This window comes from Oncorhynchus masou, chromosome 11 (genome assembly GCF_036934945.1).
Source record: "Oncorhynchus masou masou isolate Uvic2021 chromosome 11, UVic_Omas_1.1, whole genome shotgun sequence".
NCBI lineage: Eukaryota > Metazoa > Chordata > Actinopteri > Salmoniformes > Salmonidae > Oncorhynchus > Oncorhynchus masou.
The window spans coordinates 33,584,730-33,598,273 of NC_088222.1; the positions used below are offsets into that span (position 1 = coordinate 33,584,730).

The window sequence follows — 13,544 nt, forward strand, 5'->3', positions numbered from 1 at the left end:
ACAATAAACACAACATTGAAAACCCAGGATTACCACTCCATTTTCACAGCTGTTTGGAAGCCAATTCCAACATTTTTAAATATGCTTTCCTTTTATTAGTTTTGATTTGACTTGAGGGTGGAAATAAATTTACACTTTTTTTGTTAAAATGTCCCAATGCGACATGCAGGGGTATTCAACTCCAGAGCCTGCTGGTTTTCTGTTGTACCTGATTATTCATTGCACCCGTCTAAATCAGTCCCTGATTAGAGGGGAACAATAAAGAAATGCAGTGGCACTGGTTTTGTAGTCCAGAGTCAGGGTTGGGTAGGTTACTTTCTAAATGTATCTGTTACAGTTACTAGTTACCTGTCCAAAATTGTAAATCCGTAGCTTAACTTTTGGATTTCCCAAACTCAGTAAAGTAATTGGATTCCAGCCACAAAGTCATAAAATCTGGTTTTAAACGTAAACCTAACCTTAACCCTAACGTTAACCACACTGCTAACCCCTAATGCCTAACCCTAACCTTCAATTAAGACCAAAAAGCTCATTTTTGTTTTCATTAATTTTAATAATATCGCCAATGTCAACCTGCTTAAGAGGCAATAGAAGAAGACAAAAATGAATATTACCAATTGAACAACATCCATTGCAGGATAAATCAATGTTAGAGTTTGAATGTTGCATTTTACTTTATGGGTTGGTTATGTTGACCTGCTATAACCCATTGCCTTCTACTACAGGTAATAATATGATTATCTTTACATCTTTCCAGCTATTCCAATTCATTTAAAAATACCTGATCTTCAAGATTAGGACTTGGGAAATATAGATTAGCCAAATAGTTTTTACCTAGCATCAGCCCCAAACTAAGAACTAATTAGCCTACTCTGTTGTTTATGATTTTGTTGTCATGGAGGAGTGATTGGGCTCATTTCTTTGAGTTGAAGAAGAAATGCTGCTCTCGAATGGCATGCTTCGAGCACTACCGAAAAGCTTTCTTTGCATTTGAAAAATTAACCCCATATAGTGCATTTGCTAAGAACGCCTATTGTTTACATTTGTTGGTGACACTTTGATATCTTGATAATTTGCAGCTGTTTAAGGCTATAAAAAGTGTGTGGGTTTGAGCATGTGTCCTTTTTTGAGCAATAAAAGCCGCATTCATGGTCTTCTTAAATGAAACTTGTTTTTGACTGTATGGAGCACAATACCATGGGTGAGTTTAGAAGGGAGAAACTCACTGAAACTTTAATTCCATAGGTTGGGTACCACACTATGCAGCTGTTGCAAGTAGAGGTTGACCGATTAAATCGGAATGGCTGATTAATTGGGGAACGATTTCAAGTTTCCATAACAATCGATAATCAGCATTTGTGGACACCGATCATGTCCTATTACATTGCACTCAACGAGGAGACTGCGTGGCAGGCTGACTACCTGTTATGCGAGTGCAGCAAGGAGCCAAGGTAAGGTGCTAGCTAGCATTAAACTTATCTTATAAAAAACAATCAATCTTAACATAATCACTAGTTAACTACACATGGTTGATGATTTTACTAGTCTATCTAGGTTGTCCTGCGTTGCATATAATCGATGCGGTGCCTGTTAATTTATCATTGAATCACAGCCTACTTCGCCAAATGGGTGATTTAACAAGCGCATTCGTGAAAAATGCACTGTCTTTGCACCAATGTACCTAACCATAAACATCAACGCCTTTCTTAAAATCAATACACAGTATATATTTTTTAACCTGCATATTTAGTTAATATTGCCTGCTAACATGAATTTAATTTAACTAGGGAAATTGTGTCACTTCTCTTGCGTTCATTGCACACAGAGTCAGGGTATATGCAACAGTTTGGGCCACCTGGCTCGTTGCGAAATAATTTGCCAGACTTTTACGTAATTATGACATAACGTGGAAGGCTGTGCAATGTAAGAGCAATATTTAGACTTATGGATTCCACCTGTTAGATAAAATACGGGACGGTTCCGTATTTCACAAAAATAATAAATGTTTTGTTTTTGAAATGATAGTTTCCGGATTAGACCATATTAATGACCTAAGGCACGTATTCCTGTGTGTATTATATTATAATTAAGTCTATGATTTGATAGAGGAGTCTGACTGAGCGGTGGAAGGCAGCAGCAGGCTCGTAAGCATTCATTCAAACAGCACTTTACTACGTTTGCCAGCATCTCTTCGCAATGCTTCAAGCATTACACTGTTTATAACTTCAAGCCTATCAACTCCTGAGATTAGGCTGGCAATGCTCAAGTACCTATTAGAACATCCAATAGTCAAAGGTATATGAAACACAAATGGTATAAAGAGAAATAGTTCTATAATAACTACAACCTAAAACAACTTACCTGGGAATATTGAAGTCTCATGTTAAAAGGAACCACCAGCTTTCATATGTTCTCATGTTCTAAGCAAGGAACTGAAACATTAGCTTTTTTACATGGCACATATTGTACTTTTACTTTCTTCTCCAACACTTTGTTTTTGCATTATTTAAACCAACTTGAACATGTTTCATTATTTATTTGACTAAATAGATTTTATTGATGTATTATATTAAGTTAAAATAAGTGTTCATTCAGTATTGTTGTAATTCTCATTATTACAACTAATATCAAATCAAATGTATTTGTCACATACACATGGTTAGCAGAAGTTAATGCGAGTGTATCGAAATGCTTGTGCTTCTGGTTCCGACAATACAGTAATAACAAAAGAGTAATCTAACCGAACAATTCCAAAACTACTACTTTATACACACACAAGTGTAAAAAAAATTGTCTGATTTATCGGTACCTGCTTTTTTTTGGTCCTCCAATAATCAGTATCGGCGTAAAAAAAAAAAACATAATCGGTCGACCTCTAGTTGCTGACCACTGGGGCATACTCATTACGCCGATTCTGTTGCAAAACCTTTCTCAAACGAAAGCAAACGGAACGGAGAGAGTTCTACCTGAATTTGTCCAAGAGAAACTCTTGTTTTACTCTGTTTGCTTCCATTTGGTTCTTAAACAGTAAACGGATTCCTTAATGAATATACCCCTGGTCGCCAAAACAATGATTGATAAGCAGCTTAAACTTCTTCAATTAAACCATTATTGGGGTAAAAAAACACATATACAGTGCCTTGCGAAAGTATTCGGCCCCCTTGAACTTTGCGACCTTTTGCCACATTTCAGGCTTCAAACATAAAGATATAAAACTGTATTTCTTTGTGAAGAATCAACAACAAGTGGGACACAATCATGAAGTGGAATGACATTTATTGGATATTTCAAACTTTTTTAACAAATCAAAAACTGAAAAATTGGGCGTGCAAAATTATTCAGCCCCCTTAAGTTAATACTTTGTAGCGCCACCTTTTGCTGCGATTACAGCTGTAAGTCGCTTGGGGTATGTCTCTATCAGTTTTGCACATCGAGAGACTGACATTTTTTCCCATTCCTCCTTGCAAAACAGCTCGAGCTCAGTGAGGTTGGATGGGGAGCATTTGTGAACAGCAGTTTTCAGTTCTTTCCACAGATTCTCGATTGGATTCAGGTCTGGACTTTGACTTGGCCATTCTAACACCTGGATATGTTTATTTTTGAACCATTCCATTGTAGATTTTGCTTTATGTTTTGGATCATTGTCTTGTTGGAAGACAAATCTCCGTCCCAGTCTCAGGTCTTTTGCAGACTCCATCAGGTTTTCTTCCAGAATGGTCCTGTATTTGACTCCATCCATCTTCCCATCAATTTTAACCATCTTCCCTGTCCCTGCTGAAGAAAAGCAGGCCCAAACCATGATGCTGCCACCACCATGTTTGACAGTGGGTATGGTGTGTTCAGGGTGATGAGCTGTGTTGCTTTTACGCCAAACATAACGTTTTGCATTGTTGCCAAAAAGTTCAATTTTGGTTTCATCTGACCAGAGCACCTTCTTCCACATGTTTGGTGTGTCTCCCAGGTGGCGTGTGGCAAACTTTAAACGACACTTTTTATGGATATCTTTAAGAAATGGCTTTCTTCTTGCCACTCTTCCATAAAGGCCAGATTTGTGCAATATACGACTGATTGTTGTCCTATGGACAGAGTCTCCCACCTCAGCTGTAGATCTCTGCAGTTCATCCAGAGTGATCATGGGCCTCTTGGCTGCATCTCTGATCAGTCTTCTCCTTGTATGAGCTGAAAGTTTAGAGGGACGGCCAGGTCTTGGTAGATTTGCAGTGGTCTGATACTCCTTCCATTTCAATATTATCGCTTGCACAGTGCTCCTGGGGAGGTTTAAAGCTTGGGAAATCTTCTGGTATCCAAATCCGGCTTTAAACTTCTTCACAACAGTATCTCGGACCTGCCTGGTGTGTTCCTTGTTCTTCATGATGCTCTCTGCGCTTTTAACGGACCTCTGAGACTATCACAGTGCAGGTGCATTTATACGGAGACTTGATTACACACAGGTAGATTGTATTTATCATCATTAGTCATTTAGGTCAACATTGGATCATTCAGAGATCCTCACTGAACTTCTGGAGAGAGTTTGCTGCACTGAAAGTAAAGGGGCTGAATAATTTTGCACGCCCAATTTCAGTTTTTGAATTGTTAAAAAAGTTTGAAATATCCAATAAATGTCATTCCACTTCATGATTGTGTCCCACTTGTTGTTGATTCTTCACAAAAAAATACAGTTTTATATCTTTATGTTTGAAGCCTGAAATGTGGCAAAAGGTCGCAAAGTTCAAGGGGGCCGAATACTTTCGCAAGGCACTGTACATTTGTGAACAGCCATCCACATTCAAAAAATCTACAATGCATAAGGCGCAAATAGCTAAAAAAGAAAGCAGCAGTGTGAATGACATCAATGCGCTATGCAGCCTAGATATCAATAACAAGTGATATCTGTATTGCCAGTAGGCTACACCACTGCTGTCATCCTTACCTCCAAGGTGTTTATTCAAGTTGGAAAATGACTGCAGCATTATCTTTGGAAGACTTAGCTTGGACTACAAAAGCCTATTCCTGCTTTTTTCCCCGCAGTCCATCAAACGCATCTGGTGTGTCATCATAGTGTTCTCTGACTTGTAATCAGACTCGCTCAGATTGATCAAATTTAAACATGCACCTTTTTTCAATGCTGATTTTAATGTCATTGAGAAAACAGAAAGGTGTTATATATTTTTTTTGCACAAAACATCCTTTATGAATTTAAAAGTCATCCTATAAGTAATCATTTCGTTTTTCAAAAGAATCTGTAATCTGAATACTGAATACATTTATCTGTTACATGTAATCCGTTACTCCACAACCCTGTCCAGAGTTGAGTTTGAGGGCGAAAGAGGGTAACCGCTTAATCTGTCTAAATATCTGTGTAATACACTATCTACAATGTGCTGAGCATTTAGCCTAGTGCTAGCTTGGTGCCGTCCACAGATTATTATTGCTGGATGATCCCAGGTGGTTGTTTTGGCTGACTACAGGAGTAGCTGCTAGTGCTGCTCATCTGGACGAGCACAATCATCTTTGGTCAAATAAAAAAAGAACAGACTTCAGTTCTCCTAGCCAGGTCTAATGTGACAAACTGATTATTATAGTAAGCACATGATATTGGCACAACATAGATAATGGGTTTGCAAGAGGATGAGTTGTGGATGAGCAGAGATCAGTGGAGGATCTGTATGTGGCTGGCTGACTCACCCGCTCGTTGCAGGCCGCTGTCGTCCTCAGCTTCTCCTCAATCTCCTTCCCGATCTTCTGCACCGTCACCTGGGTCTGCTTGATGGCTCTCTGTGCTGTGTGGAGCCTAGAAAGTACAGGGAGGAAGAAAATCAGGATATTAATCAAAAGGCTCTCTACCACAGGAACTCAACAGACATGTACTGTATAATAGAGGATGCTTATGTGATGCTGACAGATTTATATTACAACTGCAGGAGAGTAAATAAAGAACTATACAGAAGAACAGAGGTCCGACTCTCCTCTACGGACAGCGTAATGTCAGCCATCTTGATAGCTGCGCTATTTGTTAATGTTATATAGGTTTGTTTGGAGGACAGAGGGAGGAAGTATGAGTTATGATGGACCACATGTGTGTTCTTCATTTGTGGCGAGAGTTTGTTTCCCCTCATTGTTTCTTTTCCTAATTTACTGGGGTTTAATCTATATTGTTGTGCTGTGTTGTCTCGAAATGTCTCAAAAGTTAATGAAAGATCCAAATTAAGAAAGGACAAAGCAGGTTTTGAGAACGTTGAAAGAACAAAGTTAATTAAAATGATTCAGGGGACATATCAGGTTCTCAAATACCCAAGAACCACAAATAACCCACAAGTATTTTAATCACTTTTATTTTCTAATATATCTAACCACAATTTAAGGCTTCAATTTTGCCCTATGGACCTAAACATACTAAATCCAGACCACTGAGAGAAACCTCAACGGGCCATTTAATAAACCCTCACCACAAACATGGAAGACATTCCCAAAACTTTTGGGTACTGAAGTCATTCATTCATTGTCCTCTCTGGAGAGGGAACAATAACAACAATACCAAAAGACAAGCCTAAACGTTATTGCAGCTATCAATCACAGACTTGATTAATTCTCCAAGTATGCTTTCAACAGCTCCAGGCCTCATGGGGAGGGAGGGAGAGAGGGAGACTGAGATGCTCCCCACAACAGAGCTGCCCCAGGGACACATCTAATAGGAACAGACAACCATCACACCAGGCTGAGATATGAGGGTCCTCCTCACACGCAGGAGGGCAGGCATTAGCAATAATATTGTCAGAGAGACTCGAGATCATCCTTGTTTTGTCTAATTTACAGACACGCTCAATGGGAGGTAAGCGTTAGATGTGGCAGTGTGGCTGGCAGTGTCTGACCCATTCTCTCTCTCATCTACAGTATCAATGGTTCTACCATCTGGTCTGGGGGCTCCCGGTGGAGAGATGTGGTTATCTTTCAGCCCCCCTGCCCCAACTTTCCAACACACCATTCTTCCAGTCACATCATTCCATCTCTTTCTGAAGCAGGCTGTTCCTCACATCTCCATCCTACAATCCCTCCTTCTGTCTATTCTTCGCTACTAGTGAACCCTGAGGATGATCTAAGAATGTGCTGCCTGGCCTGTGTTTAATAGTAATATCGCAGCACTTAACCTAGATAATGCTAAGGCAGATTCCCGCCCCAAACCACTATGCATAGTCTTCAGTCAATCAATGCAACAAAAAAAGGGCAGAGTTCTTCAGCTTTTGGCTGAATCATTGGACTTGGTGTAAGCCACAAAGACTATTTTAAGGGCCCAGGATTGTGGATAATCCTGTACTGGTGCCAAAACACTCTGCAATCTTTCATACTCCATTTCTGGGGCCTTTTAAACTGTCATCAGGGTCCAGGTATACTGAGGGCTGGTGGTTTCCCCTTCCTCTAGTACTTATAACATAATGGGAATATTCAACCACAACTTTCTTCTAAAATTCCTACTATGCTTCTTTCTTAGAAATTCTCGATCATTCTCAACACCTCACTTCGGAGCACGAATCTGAAAAGAAGCCTTTTTGGTCTTTCCCAATTTACCACAATCTCAAAATTGATCAAAAACATTTAACAAAATTGGTCTCTGTGACTACGGACATCTTTCTTCACTACGTGACTGCAACCACCTGGGTCCACACATGCCTCTCTCTTTCTCAGTAAAGGTTACATTAAGCAGGTTGGCGTGGAGCCACAGTCTTTTCAGATAAACGTCCCTCTTTTCACTCACGTATCCCATATCCGTTGCGTACGTTCCTCAATTTTCTTAAATGAGGTAATTGGCTAAATCAGTGAGGCTAAAAACTCCATTCCTCTATCCATGCTGAACAAGGCAGCTAGTTGTCTGCCAATAAGTCATCTAGGCTACATACATCATGGGCCTTTTGGGGTCGGGGTGGTGAGGGGGGGGGTACTCGGGTGCAGCTCGTTCCCACTGCTTGCACTTGAATGTGGTCCATGTGTGAGCAGCAGCTCTGGGTATTAGTCCATGGACTATATACACTCGCCTCTCATGATGCAACAACCACTTGTGGTTGAGTTCATAGTGGTTGCAGTGGGGAACGTGGTTATGGCAGAGTGAGAATGTGGCCTGTGGTCATGGAAGAAGTGGAAGTGGGGAATTTAAGTAACTTTACGGGACTGTTGAGAAAAGGGGTTTTGCTTCGGTATGCAGTCCCTCAGAGCCTTCCTGGAACTGCCTCTTTTACTGGGTTTTATGCCTGACCCTCCATAAAATTGGTTTCCACTAATCCAGCTCTGAGATATTTCCACAGATCTAGGGTGCCTCCAGCCCCCTCCATGTTTTTTCATTAAAACGCTGTTCCTCAGACACCTCAGGATATTACTGTGTGTGGTAGGAGGACGGAACCCATACCAACATTGATCACTCCTGTATCTTCAGTAAGTGGGGTCAGACACTAACTTCTAATGATTTCACACTAAGAACGGAGGGAGGGAAAAAATCTTGACTACAATCATTCACTTTTCTTCCCATTTCAACCTGCCTGGGAAGACAACGATAGCCGTTGGAGATAGTCCTAGGAAACGTCAGAGCAAAGCCATTTTGACAGCTTTATCAGTCCGAGGTGATTGCGATGAAGGAATCTGATATGGCCACTTCCCCTAGGTGAGTGCTGTTATCTCCCCAGACCTTCACGCATGTCTGAAACCCTTATCAGCTCTACCAGTACCAGTCTGAGGCTAGGAGGGCCAGGGCCCCTGGACCACGGGGGGGGGTGAACTAATCCCATGCAACTATGTACAACCACCAGGCTGGCACAAACCCCTCCAGAAAACCCACTGAACGATAAAACAACAACTTTTCTACAACAGAACTAGTGAAAATGACAACTAGGGATTACTTGGAGTTACAATTCAAATGAGTACGCATTTCAGATGTGCTTCAAAAGGACATTCAGTCCTTGATTTAAGATCTATAGGCATCTGACAATAATAACATCTGTTGGCTTTAAACATTAAATCAGTTGGTGGGTGAATGCCTGATAAAAGTTGATTACAACAACATTTTTGAACTCTCCCTAAACAGACAGCTGCTTGGAAGCCATCTTTAAAGAATTGTTGTTTGCGATGCTGCGTCTCACAGACTAAAGGAGGAAAGAAGTAAGGGTTGATGGATTTATGAGGTGCAAAATCAATGAACATTGTAATAAATACAAAATGGCATTGACTTTCTAACCTCATACACATCCAGTACGTCGTAACTCCTTCCAGAGTGGCCTCCCCAAAGCACTGGCTCTGATGGCCTGTCCCATTCATGGATTCATTTACCCCACTGATGATCTCTAAATAAATATTTACCATGGTTTATACATAGAGCAACAGGCCAGCAAACCCAATCTCGCAATCAGTGCCGAGCAACAGCAAAGGCAGATGTATCATCTGGTTTACAGAGATAAAGGTAGGAAAACAACTAGGGGAAAAGAGAGAGAAAAGAAGAGAGAAAAGAGAGAAAGAGGACAAAGGGCAATCAGTGAAGTACAAACACCATTGTAAATGCAACCCATATTAACGGATTCTTTATTTTCCATTTTGTACTTCAACTATTTGCACATTTTCACAACACTGTACATTGCCATAATATACCATTTGAGTCTAATGTTTACTGTTAGTTTTATTGTTTATTTCACTTTTGTTTATTGTCCATTTAATTTGCTTTGGCAATTTAAACATATGTTTCCCATGCCGATAAAGCCTTTCAAACTGAATTGAAAGAAGAAGAAATATCCCATCCTCTGTCCCTCTGAGTGGGGGCACATCGAAACAAAACACATTTCATTGCCTTATATAGCATTGTGGGTTGGGGTCTTGCTCTCCTCAATCACAAAGCAGTTGATGAGATAGCTTAAAGCCTGGGTCGATTCGATTTTTCCACAATGGCTTGTAGCGGTTCTCTGTTTTTGTTCGTAATCACGCATCCCCCCCCCCCCCCATATCGTTCCGACACTGTGCTTTTTGTTTTGAGAGACCGCTTGACGTCGGGGGCATGGAAACATTTTGTGGATCTTTTGTGTTAGAGAGAAAACGCGAGGAAGCGAGGTGCAGTTGGTATCTAAGAAAATATAATAAGAGGGAGGAGGGGAGGAGGTTGACAAAACACTTTTCTTTTGCTGTGTGATACGAAGGGTTTCATTTCTGAAATGCTCTTATATCAGGTGACAAGAGATTGGGGCCCTTGTTTATGTTTTTGGCCCCTCTCCACCTCCGCTTCCACTTCCTCGGTCTACAGATATAGGTCATACACACAGAAAGACACAAACACCTTACAGACAGGCCTGGAACATAGGCTGGTTGAGAGACAACTAGATCAGACATGTACTTTTACTGAACGGACTAATTAGTTCAAAACTACTCATCGGAGCATATCGATTAAATCAACCATAAAATAATTCTGACTGTTTGATCTTACAAATGAAACCAATAGAATACATTCACACCCGTAGTCATTTGTGTCTTAGAAATAAAATAAAATAAAACCCAAAAAATATGATATGTTTTACAGATAACACAAATATGTAACAGGTACCCAACAACGGCCAAACAACATAAAGCAAGGGGGAAGAGAGGCAGAGCGGTGACATAGTTGGAAAACCAAATAAACACCTTCCATTCTGCTGCATACCTGGACCTCAACAGCAGGGCAGAGAATGTCAACACATTTTACCCTGTCGCTATTCACCTCAAATTTCACCATTGTCCCCCTATGTACATGGAGGGGGAGATAAGATTGTCCCCCCGCAGAAAATATTTTGGTGCGCCTGCTCTTTGTGGATGGATGGATGGATGCCTCATTATTGACTTCCTCCAAGATGTTGTAAGTCAACAAGCTTGGTTTACAATACATGGCAACTTAGGAGAGAAATGCATGCTGGGAAACCCCATGAGCAACCCTGAGAAAGGATACTTTAGACTTCTAGGGTCACAGAGAGGCCAGTTCCCTCCCACTTGATTACAGACTAGAGGTTCCCACCTCCTCCCCTGCCACCAGAGAAACCCCCCTCACCTCAGCCTAAACCCAAAGTGTCCTTCTAGGTCAATAAAGCTGCCGGGGGTAATGAACCCAACAATAAACAACTAATATCCTTACCGCACGAAGACTTGCCTTTTACCACCACTGTTACATCAATTAGGATCAAAGTTAGGGCCTAGCGTGCCTACTCCCCTGACAGCGGTGTTCGCTGACCGCCAGCGAGCGATGTTGGCCCCGGAAGAAAGAAAGAGATATAGCCTAAACAACCAGGAGCAGGAACACTCAGTCTACATGGGCACCAAACAGAACAAATTAGAGAGGAACTAGATGAAATTGTCCAATAAGAAAAGCGTGATTTTTGTTAATTAGTGAACACCGTAGCAAATTAACAAGACCCCGGAGTCTACATGGGCCTAGTGGCTGGAAACAAACAAAGAATGCAGGCTAGTGGCATGGCGTGTGAGACTCTTAGTTTCTCCCATTTGAAACACCTTGAAAATAAAAATAAAAATACAAAAACATGTCTATAATGTCTTGATATAACTCTAGTATACTAAACGTGACAATGTAACTAACTCATAGAACACATGAAATAGTAGTCTAACGCATGATTTTAGGGATATCGAAGAAAAAGAGATTTCCACACTAAGTTTTGAGCACAGGGGAATATTAGGGTGAATAGCTGCAAAAGAATGGCCCAGAGGACCATATCTTACAACAGGAGTCCCACAGCCCCTACTGGGCTTGTTTTGATACCGCCCAAGTATACTGCTGAGGTGTGATAGCAAAATAGCATAGATACGTCCATATTATGCACAGTGATTTGGGGTTTAGTAGCCAGTTTGTTTTCTGTAGTCTGAATGGTGGCGTTGGGACCCTGGGGGTCAGCTCTCTGGGCCTGGAGTGGGCCAGCTGTTTAAATGGGTCCTCTTAATCCGGCCCAGAACAATATCCTGTGGCTGAGAGCCGGCAGGAAACGGACTGCTATGAGGCAAGGCACTAACTACAGGAAAGGCTTATCACCTCCCCTAGACACTGGGTCAGGGCAGACCCCTCTAGCCTTCACAGTAGAACACTGCCTCCGTTTTCACACACTGAACAGACAAACACACACACACACGAGGGAGGGAGGTCAGTAAAATAAATCATCTGAGAATACAGAGAAACAACAACATGGCATTGATAGAGGGGAAAAGGATTCATCTGACAATGTGTTAAGAGCGTGGAATTCTGTGGATCATCTGTTCAACAAACTTTGTGTCGAGCCTATTGGTTGAGTGAAACAATCATATTGCGATAGATTCAACATTTTATCAGCCAATATACACAGTGTACCAAACATTTGGAACACCTGCACTTTCCATGACAGACTGACCCAGATGAAAGATATGATCCTAAATTGATGTCACCTGTTAAATCAGTGTAGATGAAGGGGAGGAGACAGGTTAAAGATGGATTTTTAAACCTTGAGACAAGGATTGTGTATGTGTGCCATTCAGATGGTGAATGGGCAAGGCCAACTATTTAATTGCCATTGAACGGGGTATGGTAGTAGATGCCAGGCGCACTGGTTTCAGTGTGTCAAGAACTGCTTTTACGCTCAACAGTTTACCGTGTGTATCAAGAATGGTCCACCACCCAAAGGACATCTAGAAAATGGAATTCGGTGAATCAGCCCATGTTTTTCCACTCTTCAATTGTCCAGTGTTGGTGATTGAGTGTCCACTGGAGCCGCTTCAGTTTCTAGCTGAAAGGAGTGGAACCGGTGTGGTCGTCTGCAGCAACAGCCCATCGGTGACAAGGACCAACGAGTTGTGCGTTCCAAGATGCCGTTCTGCACACCACTGTTGTAATGTGCTATTATTTGCCTGTTTGGGGCTCACCTGTTAGCTTAGCTTGCACGATTCATGCGGTTCTCCTTCGACCACAGGAGTGCCGATGACCGGATGTTTTGTTTGTCATTCTATTCTCGGTAAAACCGAGACACTGTCATATGTGAAAAGCTCAGGAGGATGGAGGTTGGAATGGGCACGCCTGGCACCGATGATCATACCATGCTCAAAGTTGCTTTTTCCCCATTCTCATGTTCAATCAAACAGTAACTCAATGCCTCGATGCCTGCTTTATATATTAAGCCACGTGACTATCTGTAGGAACGAACCATTTTCGTGAACGGGGTGGTGTACCGAATAAACTGGCAAGTGTATATACCCTGTGCTAAAATGATATATAGAGTTACAGCGCATACACAGACGTAATTCGCTTTAGTTTTACAACTGTGAATAAGATTCCTGGAGCCACTTGAGTACTCGGCCTACATTTCCAGTCTAAGGTACATTATCCATTTCAAATTATAAGTTTATAAAACCTGTACCAGTATGCTGCGGCTCAAAAGAAATAACAGTAAGAAATATACAGTTTAATAACTAATAATATATTCAGGAAAATCAAACAAAAAAATAGAAGTGGGCCTCCACCACCAACCTCCCATTCCCCCAACCAGCATGTCTCCATCCAAACCCCACACCCCCTAGCA

At 41.4% G+C, this 13,544-nt stretch overlaps 1 protein-coding gene across 1 annotated transcript in view; it reads right to left on the minus strand.

The window, feature by feature from the left end:
* Positions 1 to 13,544, minus strand: part of LOC135548568 (UV radiation resistance-associated gene protein-like) — a 165,113-nt gene that overhangs the window by 113,708 nt on the left and 37,861 nt on the right. Inside the window, exon 7 of the mRNA XM_064978312.1 lies at positions 5,686 to 5,791. Coding sequence (XP_064834384.1) covers positions 5,686 to 5,791 — 106 coding nt within the window. The remainder of the gene's footprint in view (positions 1 to 5,685; positions 5,792 to 13,544) is intronic.